A 13,693-nucleotide genomic window follows, 5' to 3' on the forward strand; every position below is an offset into this window, starting at 1 on the left:
GTGAGGAAAATGTCTGAACGATTTGGAGCTTTGCTGCATCAAATTTTTCCAGAAACTGTGAGAGACAGCCAGGTGGAAACCATTCGGAAGATTCAGACGGCTTTCAGGGACGCACATGATTCAAATCCATATAGTTTTTGCAAAAAATAAAAAGGTTGGATAGTTTTCTAACAGACCCCGTACAAATATGAGTGGCAAAGATATAAATCCTAGTATTTAATTCACTTTCCGAGCCTCTGTGCAAATCACACTTTGCTTGCGTTCAAACAAAAGACACCTTCATTGTCTTAAAAGATGGTAGATATTATTGTCAAACTAAAAAGTGTATCATTATACATGCATGCACAATAGTGTTCTTTCAGTACCATCCAGTAATATCATGACTGTCTTTGCCAAGTATCAAACACATGTATGATTCATATGCGGGTCCTCGAGTCATGTAAGACTTTCGTAATACATGGTTACTTCTCACATTTACAACTGCCGAGTTCGGTGCATCTCCAGCTGGCTTTGTTGGATGAACATATCCCCCCACAACCTCCAGCACTTTTACAGGCACACTTGACAAGTTCACTTACAGCTTTGGCTGCCATGGGTAGACTGCTCCAGACCGGAACCCAGGACTTTGTTTCTGCATCCTGTGTCCAACCGCAGCCTTCAGGAGTCGGGGCCTGTTGTTGAGACTGATCATACGTTGCCCAGATGCCAGCCTGGTACACTGCGTGCTTGGTGTGCTGCAGCAGGGCCTGTTGAGTTGGAGAAATGTTCTCCATTGTTCTGTTTTTCTGGCAGAGGAGTTCCTTCCATGCTTCATCCACAGATTCCAGATTGCTGGACTTGTCATAAATGACAACTGTGAAGCACTCCAAGATTTGTAACACCTGGAAATCCACAGTGACTTGTGTGTGTGGATGTTTTGTGAAATAGTTGAAGGCTTTTGTGACTTCTGGGTAAGTACTCCATGCATCCCATGCCATTTTTCCCCTTTCCAAAGAAAGCAGACATGGTGTCACACCCTGTGAAGCTGTGGAACACTGGGAGCGCTGTTGACTTCTATTTGCCTAGAGTACTACAGATGACATTGATGTGCAGGTACATGTAGTTATTTCCTCCTTCCACTACCGAAGGCCACTCAGATCTCAGCCGATGGAAACTTGCTGACTAAGGAGTGGTACTTCCCAATGAGGATTACAACATCCACAATGTGCACCAAGCATGCGGTGCATCCACTCTCCAAGGCATCTTGCAAGTGGACAATGATTCTTGTGTCTGCCTCTTCATGATCACTGGGAGGCATGGAGTAATTACCATCCCTGCAGACGGCACTGACTCCCCACGTTACAAAGACCTGCTTCTTATCTGGAATGGTCATGGAATCAATCTTGTCTGACAGGAACTGATAGAGCTCTTCCTTGTTTATGGGGAACCCATGTCTGACCTGCCACCTTTCTTCGTATACCCTTCCTCCGTTTCTCCCTGGTTGCGTCTTTGATGCTATTATTCAGGTACTTGTCCCAGACCACGTCCACTCTCCTGGAGGTCCAACTGCCTCATGATGTGGGGAAGAAGCACTCCACTTGAATAGTCATCAAATGTGGTCATCCGGTCACTGGGAGCAGGTGTACCACAGCAGCGCTATTAAGTACTGTGACATCAAATGATCTAGGGGACTCATCTTGTGTCTTCTGGACCAGAATGCTGATCAGGTCGGATTTCTTCCCCTGTCGCAGTTTCCTTCTATCTGCCAGTGAAGGAAGATATGGGTAGTTCTCATGCTTGAAGAACGTGTTCATGTCTCCATCACGGTGCTGTGTAACTATGTATACTTTAGCATTGAGATCTGCCCAACATGCTTTTTTTCTTCTTTGGTGCTGGCAATCTGAGCAGGGGCAAGGTGTTCTTCTTACAGGGGTCATGGATGGAGCGCATGGTGTCTGTCAGCACTGACATGTTGTAGCTTTCATATTGAGTCTTGCCAACAGCCTCCATTGCGCGCACTGTGTTGACAACAGAGTCATCAATGAAGTTCTGTGTGTCAAGTACCAGTAGTTCAGGGCCGTCATCTATGAAAGGGTTCCCCATCTCATCGATGACTTCGACAAGGTACACAGTCTACTTCTTGAAAGTCTTTTGCTTAGACAGGCCCTCCTCATGGTGGCGCTGGTCCTCATCTGGGCTGTCTACAAACTGTTCCTTGAACTCTGCTAAGACCGTTCCTGCTCAGGCCCTGTGATCATCCACTTCTTGAAGGCTGCTGGATTCGCAGTGAGGCCCACTGCCCCTCCTTCACCTTTCACAAGCTCATTGTTTTGTTCATTTGACTCTTGACTCTTAGTCTTGTCCATCCAAATTGGAAGTCCCAAAAACCAGTGTTATTTGTTGTTATCTATCGTCCTCCTGGTCGTTACTGTGAGTTTCTCTGTGAATTTTCAGAACTTTTGTCTGACTTAGTGCTTAGCTCAGATAAGATAATTATAGTGGGCGATTTTCACATCCACACAGATGCTGAGAATGACAGCCTCAACACTGCATTTAATCTATTATTAGACTCAATTGGCTTTGCTCAAAATGTAAATGAGTCCACCCACCACTTTAATCATATCTTAGATCTTGTTCTGACTTATGGTATGGAAATTGAAGACTTAACAGTATTCCCTGAAAACTCCCTTCTGTCTGATCATTTCTTAATAACATTTACATTTACTCTGATGGACTACCCAGCAGTGGGGAATAGGTTTCATTACACTAGAAGTCTTACAGAAAGCACTGTAACTAGGTTTAAGGATATGTTTCATTCTTTATGTTCCCTAATGCCATATACCAACACAGTGCAGAGTAGCTACCTAAACTCTGTAACTGAGATAGAGTATCTCGTCAATAGTTTTACATCCTCATTGAAGACAACTTTGGATGCTGTAGCTCCTCTGAAAAAGAGAGCTTTAAATCAGAAGTGCCTGACTCTGTGGTATAACTCACAAACTCGCAGCTTAAAGCAGATAACCTGTAAGTTGGAGAGGAAATGGCGTCTCACTAATTTAGAAGATCTTCACTTAGCCTGGAAAAAGAGTCTGTTGCTCTATAAAAAAGCCCTCCGTAAAGCTAGGACATCTTACTACTCATCACTAATTGAAGAAAATAAGAACAACCCCAGGTTTCTTTTCAGCACTGTAGCCAGGCTGACAAAGAGTCAGAGCTCTATTGAGCCGAGTATTCCTTTAACTTTAACTAGTAATGACTTCATGACTTTCTTTGCTAATAAAATTTTAACTATTAGAGAAAAAATTACTCATAACCATCCCAAAGACGCATCGTTATCTTTGGCTGCTTTCAGTGATGCCGGTATTTGGTTAGACTCTTTCTCTCAGATTGTTCTGTCTGAGTTATTTTCATTAGTTACTTCATCCAAACCATCAACATGTCTATTGGACCCCATTCCTACCAGGCTGCTCAAGGAAGCCCTACCATTATTTAATGCTTCGATCTTAAATATGATCAATTTATCTTTATTAGTTGGCTATGTACCACAGGCTTTTAAGGTGGCAGTAATTAAACCATTACTTAAAAAGCCATCACTTGACCCAGCTATCTTAGCTAATTATAGGCCAATCTCCAACCTTCCTTTTCTCTCAAAAATTCTTGAAAGGGTAGTTGTAAAACAGCTAACTGATCATCTGCAGAGGAATGGTCTATTTGAAGAGTTTCAGTCAGGTTTTAGAATTCATCATAGTACAGAAACAGCATTAGTGAAGGTTACAAATGATCTTCTTATGGCCTCAGACAGTGGACTCATCTCTGTGCTTGTTCTGTTAGACCTCAGTGCTGCTTTTGATACTGTTGACCATAAAATTTTATTACAGAGATTAGTGTTGTGTGGGCCGCTGAAGAGGAGGTACTGCTGGCCCACCACCACAAGATGGCGCCCTGCTTGAAGTGCGGGCGTCAAGCACGAGAGGGCGTCGGCTTTGCTGGAGGTGACAGCTGTCAACAATCAACACAAGCTGTCACCCATTATCACCACTACAAAGACCGGACTGCAACTCCACCTCCTCGCCGAGAAATCAACTACCATTCAGGTAATTTCTCTGCTGACAGACACTGTGTGTGTTTAACCTGAACTTCTATTGCAGCCGTTTTCCTGGAGTGTTTCCTTATCTGGAGGATTGGCGTTTGGTGTGACAGCGACGGCTTCGCCTCACACCCCAACTCAGATAAGTGGTTGACCAGGAGCTGCACGAGTGTGTGTGATTGGAGGTGGAGGTTTCCCCTCCTTTACTTAAGACAGACTGTGGATTACTGAGTGTGCGAACTCACACTCATCTGGACTGTCTTTGTTCTCTGCCAGCAGTACCGGGTCTGACTGCTGAAGACAGCGGCCACCTGGGGCGCAGAGCTTGGCGGCTCCGGTGTTCTTCAGCTCCGTTGGTGGTGGAAGCTGTGTGGGGATCCAGCTCTTCTCTCTCCAGGCGTCTTCTATCGTCGAGCCTGCCCACACGTCACCTGGTGTATGATTGACAGTCACCATATTGTTATTGTCTGTACGTTGTTGTGCGATTCACAACATTAAATTGTTACTTTTTGGCTTATCCATTGTCCGTTCATTAACGCCCCCTGTTGTGGGTCCGTGTCACGTCACTTTCACAACAATTAGAGCATGCCATAGGTATTAAAGGCACTGCGCTGCGGTGGTTTGAATCATATTTATCTAATAGATTACAATTTGTTCATGTAAATGGGGAATCTTCTTCACAGACTAAAGTTAATTATGGAGTTCCACAAGGTTCTGTGCTAGGACCAATTTTATTCACTTTATACATGCTTCCCTTAGGCAGTATTATTAGACGGCATTGCTTAAATTTTCATTGTTACGCAGATGATACCCAGCTTTATCTATCCATGAAGCCAGAGGACACACACCAATTAGCTAAACTGCAGGATTGTCTTACAGACATAAGGACATGGATGACCTCTAATTTCCTGCTTTTAAACTCAGATAAAACTGAAGTTATTGTACTTGGCCCCACAAATCTTAGAAACATGGTGTCTAACCAGATCCTTACTCTGGATGGCATTACCCTGACCTCTAGTAATACTGTGAGAAATCTTGGAGTCATTTTTGATCAGGATATGTCATTCAAAGCGCATATTAAACAAATATGTAAGACTGCTTTTTTGCATTTACGCAATATCTCTAAAATTAGAAAGGTCTTGTCTCAGAGTGATGCTGAAAAACTAATTCATGCATTTATTTCCTCTAGGCTGGACTATTGTAATTCATTATTATCAGGTTGTCCTAAAAGTTCCCTGAAAAGCCTTCAGTTAATTCAAAATGCTGCAGCTAGAGTACTGACGGGGACTAGAAGGAGAGAGCATATCTCACCCATATTGGCCTCTCTTCATTGGCTTCCTGTTAATTCTAGAAAAGAATTTAAAATTCTTCTTCTTACTTATAAGGTTTGAATAATCAGGTCCCTTCTTATCTTAGGGACCTCATAGTACCATATCACCCCTATAGAGCACTTTGCTCTCAGACTGCAGGCTTACTTGTAGTTCCTAGGGTTTGTAAGAGTAGAATGGGAGGCAGAGCCTTCAGCTTTCAGGCTCCTCTCTTGTGGAACCAGCTCCCAATTCAGATCAGGGAGACAGACACCCTCTCTACTTTTAAGATTAGGCTTAAAACTTTCCTTTTTGCTAAAGCTTATCGTTAGGGCTGGATCAGGTGACCCTGAACCATCCCTTAGTTATGCTGCTATAGACTTAGACTGCTGGGGGGTTCCCATGATGCACTGAGTGTTTCTTTCTCTTTTTGCTCTGTATGCACCACTCTGCATTTAATCATTAGTGATTGATCTCTGCTCCCCTCCACAGCATGTCTTTTTCCTGGTTCTCTCCCTCAGCCCCAACCAGTCCCAGCAGAAGACTGCCCCTCCCTGAGCCTGGTTCTGCTGGAGGTTTCTTCCTGTTAAAAGGGAGTTTTTCCTTCCCACTGTTGCCAAATGCTTGCTCACAGGGGGTCGTTTTGACCTTTGGGGTTTTTACGTAATTATTGTATGGCCTTGCCTTACAATATAAAGCGCCTTGGGGCAACTGTTTGTTGTGATTTGGCGCTATATAAATAAAATTGAATTGAAATTGAATTGAATTCATGGGCTTGATCAGTGGTTATGGTGGAGAACCTCTTGGCTGTTTTAGGAATGACTCCCTTGCCTATGACTTCAAACTCCTGTTGGACTGGTGGAGGCACGGTCTCCATGTCCCTGGGATCCACCTCGCTTAATTCTGATGGTCAAGGGGGAAGAACCATAGAACCAGAGCTTTCAGTGCCTCTATGCACAGGGGGAAGTCTCATTCTCTGTGTGCATGGACAAAGATGAGACCAAGAATTTCCAATCGCAGGATGGTGTCCCATTATTGTTGTCCTAAAATGTGCTAAAATGTGAAAAGTGTGATCTGCAAATATTAAAAGGGTTGAAAAATAGCAAACTAGTGTAGTTGTTACATATCATTTATTATGAGGATACCAGCGAGTCTAGATTTTTCCAAGATTTTTCCAAGTCAAAATTATCCTTTATCACAGAAATGGCTTGCAGAGGCTTCTGAGTGATTGAATCATTTGGCTCCAGTCTCAAAATGTTAGCTAGGACCATGAGGAGTCTCTGAACAAAAATTTGGTGCTTTTATTCGGCATGTCCCCATCGTTCACAAATCTAGTCCTTAGCTGCTGGATTAGAATACATGAACCACCTCAGCCAGCTCCTCTCAACGCAAAGGGGCAACAGCTCTACTCCAACCTCCCCACAGATGACAGAGCTTCTCACCCTATCTCTAAGGGAGACACCAGCCACCCTTCTGAGGAAACCCATTTCAGCTGCTTGTACCCGCAATCTAGTTCTTTCGGTCATGACATTTTACAGACAGTGGGTAGCAATTGTGTTGTCCCTTGGGGGGTTAGCACAGCTCTGTGGTACACAGAGAAAGGCTCTGTGAAGAGGCGCATAGCTCTGCTCACCAGTCTGGCAAAAGCACAAAGGTTTGCCCATAGGCTGTTTGGAGTATTTGCTGCACACACCGTGTATCTGTTTTATTTGTACAGATGGTGTTGTTTTGATGGCTTTGTTGTTATTTCATCAGTCTCTTGAAATAAATAATGTTCACTGTAATGTGGATTGGGAAGCTCAGTTACAACCCCAATTCCAGTGAAGTTGGGATGTTGTGTGAAATGTAAATAAAATAAAAACAGAATGCAATGATTTGCAAATCCTCTTCAACCTATATTCAATTGAATACACCACAAAGACAAGACATTTAATGTTCAAACTGATAAACTTTATTGTTTTTGTGCAAATATGTGCTCATTTTGAAATGGATGCCTACAACATGTTTCAAAAAAGCTGGGACAGTGGTATGTTTACCACTGTGTTACATCACCTTTCCTTCTAACAACACTCAATAAGCATTTGGGAACTCAGGACACTAATTGTGAGAGTCATTATTGGGTATAAAATGAGCATCCCCAAAAGGCTCAGCCGTTCACAAGCAAAGATGGATCACCACTTTGTGAACAACTGAGTGAAAAAATAGTACAACAGTTTAAGAACAATGTTTCTCAACGTTCAATTGCAAGGAATTTAGGGATTCCATCATCTACAGTCCATAATATAATCAGAAGATTCAGAGAATCTGGAAAACTTTCTACACGTAAGTGGCAAGGCTGAAAACCAACATTGAATGCCTGTGACCTTCGATCCCTCAGGAGGCACTGCACTAAAAACTGACATCATTGTGTAAAGGATCTTACTGCGTGAGCTCAGGAACACTTCTGAAAACCATCATCAGTTAACGCAGTTCGTCACTACATCCCCAAGTGCAAGTTAAAACTCTACAATGCAAAGCGAAAGCCATACATCAACAACATCCAGAAACACCGCCGCTTTCTCTGGGCCCGAGCTCATTTGAAATGGACAGACGCAAAGTGGAAAAGTGTGCTGTGGTCTGATGAGTCCACATTTCAAATTGTTTTTGGAAATCATGGACGTCGTGTCCTCCGGACAAAAGAGGAAAAAGCCATCCAGATTGTTACCAGTGCAAAGTTCAAAAGCCAGCATCTGTGATGGTATGGGGGTGTGTTAGTGCCCATGGCATGGGCAACTTACACATCTGTGATGGCATCATCAATGTTGAAAGGTACATCCAGGTTTTGGAGCAACACATGCTGCCATCCAAGCAATGTCTTTTTCAGGGACGTCCTTGCTTATTTCAGCAAGACAATGGCAAGCCACATTCTGCATGTGTTACAACAGCGTGGCTTCATAGTAAAAGAGTGCAGGTACTAGACTGGCCTGCCTGCAGTCCAGACCTGTCGCCCATTGAAAATGTGTGGCGCATTATGAAGCGCAAAATACAACAACAGAAACCCTGGACTGTTGAACAACTGAAGTCGTACATCAAGCAAGAATGGGAAAGAATTCCACCTACAAAGCTTCAACAATTAGTGTCCTCAGTTCCCAAACGCTTATTGAGTGTTGTTAGAAGGAAAGGTGATGTAACACAGTGGTAAATATACCACTGTCCCAGCTTTTTTGAAATGTGTTGCAGGCATCCATTTCAAAATTAGCAAATATTTGCGCAAAAACAATAAAGTTTATCAGTTTGAACATTAAATATCTTGTCTTTGTGGTGTATTCAATTGAATATAGGTTGAAGAGGATTTGCAAATCATTGTGTTCTGTTTTTATTTACATTTTACACATACCAACTTCAACTTCATTGGAACTGGGGTTATATTTTGATGATGCCAGGCTAAAGTGTAAGCTAAAACTAAAATACAATGTAGATTGTGTTATTTGTGAAATGAGTGGTGGATGATTGTGGTCACTCTGTATACAAACTCACTGTTCACTGACCTCTTTAAATCTCTGGAAATATAGATCCATAATAACAATAAATGCCTTGCCGCTCTCTTCAGAAAAACACATTTTTGCTGATGTTAACAGATGCATTTTAGCTTTGTTACATGTTATAATCACAGACGTTAGCACGTGTACTGTTGTGAGCACATGGTGCAGCATTCAGTGTAATTCCCAGTGATCTGGTGATAATCGTGAGACACACAATCTTAGGACCCCTCTAAAAATTGGTCCGCCCTGCCTTCACTGTGCCTTCACTGCGTCTGAGCCTGACTCTTGAGTCTGAATCTCTATACCCAAAGCAATCAAGGGGAATAATTTGATTATTAACCATCAGAGGACAAAGTAAAACCTCTTAAATAATTCTAAAGTCAGTTTTAAGCAGAAACAAGGCTGTTTTAAGCAGAAACGAGGTGATAATCGGTGACTCGCTACTGATGCTCCAAAATAACATAGCAGCAGCACATCTGAGTCACACGTGCTGCTGTGGCGCTCTGATTGGTTCCGCTTTTTTATTATGAAATAATGCTGAATTTATGTGGAAATGATTGTTGTACTAAAGCTTCAGATATATATCGATGAGATAGATGATGACTGGAGTGCAGTTTGAAGCAGAAATGAGGTGATAATCGGTGAAACGCTGGTGACTTTCAGAAATTATGCTGCTGACACTGAAATGACGTATGCGCAGTGAAGGCAGGGTGGACCGTTTGGTCAGTGACACCGGCACCAATCATCCTCAGGCTTTATATAGGACTTCCTTCTTGGAACTGTGGACACAGACACAGAAAGCCTTCTAGGATGGTGGACATTCATGCGCCTCCTTTTTTTTGCTATTTTTTTCAACCATCTCATCACAGTGTTTTCCCTACACTATAAAAGGCCTGACAGGCACCCAGGCCAACAAAAACCCCAACCAGGCCAGAATTATTTATTTATTTAGTTTTTTAAATATGAAGTATTAAGTCATTTGGATGTCAATCATTTCGGCACATCTGCAGCACTTGTTCTGTGACTTTCCCTCACACATATTCTTTTGATTTGACAGTGTTAATCTGCATCATGCTTACAGGAGTGCAATGCCATGTGAAACTGCCTGCTGTCCACGCCAATTAAGTTACTGTTAGAACATTCATAGAAGGCAACACGTGTCAGAATCTGACATCTGTTGGACAGGTTTTGACTCCTCTCGACATGAAAAGTGAAAAATTACCCTCAACCTAGACCCTCCTCAAATACAGCACTGCAGATAATTTATTTTCATGAACGACTCCCTCACTGTTTCACACCAGACATCACAAGAGAATCAACATTGGTTTATAAAAGCGATAAATAACTATCATATAGACAGTCAGCAGCTTTGGTTGTACAGAGTAGTCATTTGAAGAACTTTAGAAAAAATGAGACAACCACACATATAACACCAGTCACAGGTTTGGACAATTGAACTGAATAGGAAAGTGAGTTCATACGTTTGACTGGTAGAATAGGTTTAAATATAGTAATTCATGCTCATAGTCATAGGATTGGAATCAATTCAACATTTCAGTAATGTAATGAGGAAATTCATTTCACATTAAAAACAATGTAGTTGGTGAAGTTTCCCTAACCCTAACCCCACTTTTTCAAAAGGAATATGAAACAAATATTACAAAAAAAAAGTTTTAAGTTAAAAGGCACTGCAGTGGCTAATAATATTTTTAAATAACTAGAGTAACTATTCAGTGGGCATGGAAACTCTTCGCACAGTCGAGACCTACTGTCCATAAGTGCAGCAGGAGACACAAGACAAATCTAACGGCAACAGGCTTAACTGTGGTTTCTGACACAGCTGGGAGGGAGGTTAAGAGGTAATAGGGAATGTCCATCTTTTCCGTATGTTCATGGGTGCCACCAATTTGTAGCACAGACTATAGACATGAGATGCTGACATGTAAATACCATCTGTTTAGAGTCCTGCTTTGGCTTTAATGGAATTTGACCACAGAAACGACCAGCTGTGTTCATGCCATCACATTATACTCTGTTCAGTAAAGTCTATGTGTGTGTGTGTGTGTGTGTGTGTGTGTGTGTGTGTGTGTGTGTGTGTGTGTGTGTGTGTGTGTGTGTGTGTTGGGGGGAATTAGGATGTTCAGCTGAAATTTGGTGAAAATAAAATACTCTTTGTTCAAGTTATTATGTGCACAAAAAAGTGTGGCCATATACACAGAGGCACACAGGCCGAGACCAGTTCCAATGCTCTATCTCGTTCTGGCCATACAGCTGACAGAGGATACAAAAATGTCTGTAACACTCTAAACAAATCACTTCAAAATAAAAAGTTTTGATGTTTAACATGATTTATTATTGTTGCGGTATTGGTTCAATGCATTTTGATTATTTTTTTAATACACAACTGACACAATTCCTCTGTTTAGTGTTGGTAAAAAGAAAAAAGTTGTAAATAAAAAAAAAGTCATCACACGTTCAGGACAGAGCGTAGAATGATAAAGCTGCATACCGACAAAGCGTACGACTCTGCGTATGAAAGAGTTGAAATTGCAACCAGCAGCGTGATGTTGGCCTCCGCCCCGGCACGCTCTTCCGTCGAGAGAGACAGCAGAAGAGATGGCCTCTCCAATCATTATCTGTTAACAGAACAAGACAACAGATCAAGACACTCAGGACAACTCTGAAGAAGTAACATGTTTCCGTGGCTGTGATTGGAGAAACTGTGCAGAGTGCAACTTTTGTCTATTGCATGACATTATACCGTTTCATAGTGGAGTGGCACAGGTAGGAATTTTCTTAAGAAAAAAATGTAAAATTTCACATAGATTCCCAGAATGCACATGGAAGTCCTGAGCTGAGATTAGTATTAAAAGTCTTCTCTGCTTCACTTCACCATGAGTCTGTAAGTAAGTAAGTAAGTAAGTAAGGTTTATTTATATAGCACCTTTCAAGACAGAAATCACAAAGTGCTTCACATAAGAACAGAGAAATTAAAACAGCAGAAACATAAAACCATAAAAACTAGGTAAAAGCCAGCCTATACAAAAGGGTCTTTAGCTTCACTTTAAATGTTTCAACAGAGTCCACGGAGCGTAGGTCCAAAGGCAATGCATTCCACATTTTAGGTCTGCCTGTCTGCCCCGGGATAAACTCCCAAACTATAATATGTAGCCCTAAAAACTATATATATCCTGAATCCTCATGACATAGGAACAAAACTGGTACCATTTTTTAAAAGTTGAACATAACCAAAGAATTAATGCTTTAATCTATTCTCTTCTCTCTATTTATGCCCCCCATCCTGAGGATGTCATCAAGAAAGCCTGAGTACAAAAAGTATAAAGCGGTCAGAATTCTAATTCCACCCCCCATCCAATCCTGAAGATGTCATCAAGAAGGCCTTCTAAAACACATATTTCCGCTACAAATAGCAGTTCATTCATCATTTATGTATTTATTTTTAAAAATGAATGTAAATTGATTTTTTTTCGGTGATCGCACTAACACATCAAGGAGAAACACTCATTTATGTCACATGCGCCATACATCAGAAACAGACTTTGTGCAAATTTGAAGAAAAGGAGAGCACAAAAGGATTTAAAACATTCTTTACAGCAACACTGACTGACAGTGAGTGATAACTGATAACAGAGGTGAGAATAAGTCATGAATCAGCAAGTCCCAAGTCAAGTCTCAGGTCATAATGACCACCAATTGTTTGCAAGCTGAACTGAGATTTGACTTGGGACTTGCAGACTGATGACTTGAGAATGACTTGACAGTGACTTACTCCCACCACTGATACTGACAGTTAATCACTGTATTGGCACGAAGCTTAATAAACAGACTCAGACTGACGAGGACTGTTGAATAAAACTCTATGAAGAAAATTTCCTCCAACAGATGGATTCGGATGTGCTCACATAACGAATGCTGCACAGAAACTTTGTTTGTGGTAGACCTGTGTTATGTGTCGGACGCAGCTCGGAGAACCGACCAGCGTTTGAAGGACCCAGTATGAAATAAGCAGAGCACGGTACAAAGGCTAACTGAATTTAATACATAACAGTGATACAAAAAATAACAAAAGAAAGTGCGGTCTGGCGTGGTGCGCTCCCAGCAGCGCTAACGGTCCGGAGCCAGAAGCTGTTCGGACCCAAGGACCCCGCCGACACCCCCCAGGTGGCCGCAACAAACCGAGTCTGTGAAAGAAGGAACCATTATGTGAGTCCACACTCTACACACAGAGAGAACACTTAAAGGTGTACAAACAGCAAACACTTCCTGGCTTGATTACTAATCAGCTTCCCAACCTGCAGGCATGGAACATCCTGTTCACAAAACTCCACTGCAGTGGAAGCCGATACATGACTAACGTACAGCTCAATATAAAAAGGTGTGAGGGACACCACATTTACTGACTGTATAAATGTTAGTCACAAAATCTAACGTACCTCAGGAAGTGTGCTGACGAGCGTGAGACCTCACCCCCTCCTCTTTCACAGACCGTGCATCAAACCCTGGACGTTCTCTGCATCCACTGATGATGAGATGGCTCCCGAGACGACGATCTCACCCGTCTGGTCACAAGGTCGAGTCTCTGGCAAATACACACTGTATACTCCAGTCTTAAATGCCACCATGTTCCAATCCATATAGATGCACCTCAGCTGTGAGTCCTGACGAGCCGCAGGTGATCAGGGTGAGGTCCTGATAACCTCAGCAACACAGCCACTCAGTCCCAAATGCAAGCCACCTGGAAGGAAAAACAAAAGACAGAAACAAAAAGGCAGCCAGGA

The 13,693-nt window shown here is 42.2% G+C and overlaps 1 protein-coding gene across 1 annotated transcript in view; it reads right to left on the minus strand.

Moving 5' to 3' along the window:
* Window positions 1–13,693, minus strand: part of LOC117513461 (phospholipid phosphatase-related protein type 4-like) — a 155,574-nt gene that overhangs the window by 38,731 nt on the left and 103,150 nt on the right. The window contains 1 exon segment of the mRNA XM_034173645.1: window positions 11,404–11,530. Coding sequence (XP_034029536.1) covers window positions 11,404–11,530 — 127 coding nt within the window.

This window comes from Thalassophryne amazonica, chromosome 1 (genome assembly GCF_902500255.1).
Source record: "Thalassophryne amazonica chromosome 1, fThaAma1.1, whole genome shotgun sequence".
Lineage (NCBI taxonomy): Eukaryota > Metazoa > Chordata > Actinopteri > Batrachoidiformes > Batrachoididae > Thalassophryne > Thalassophryne amazonica.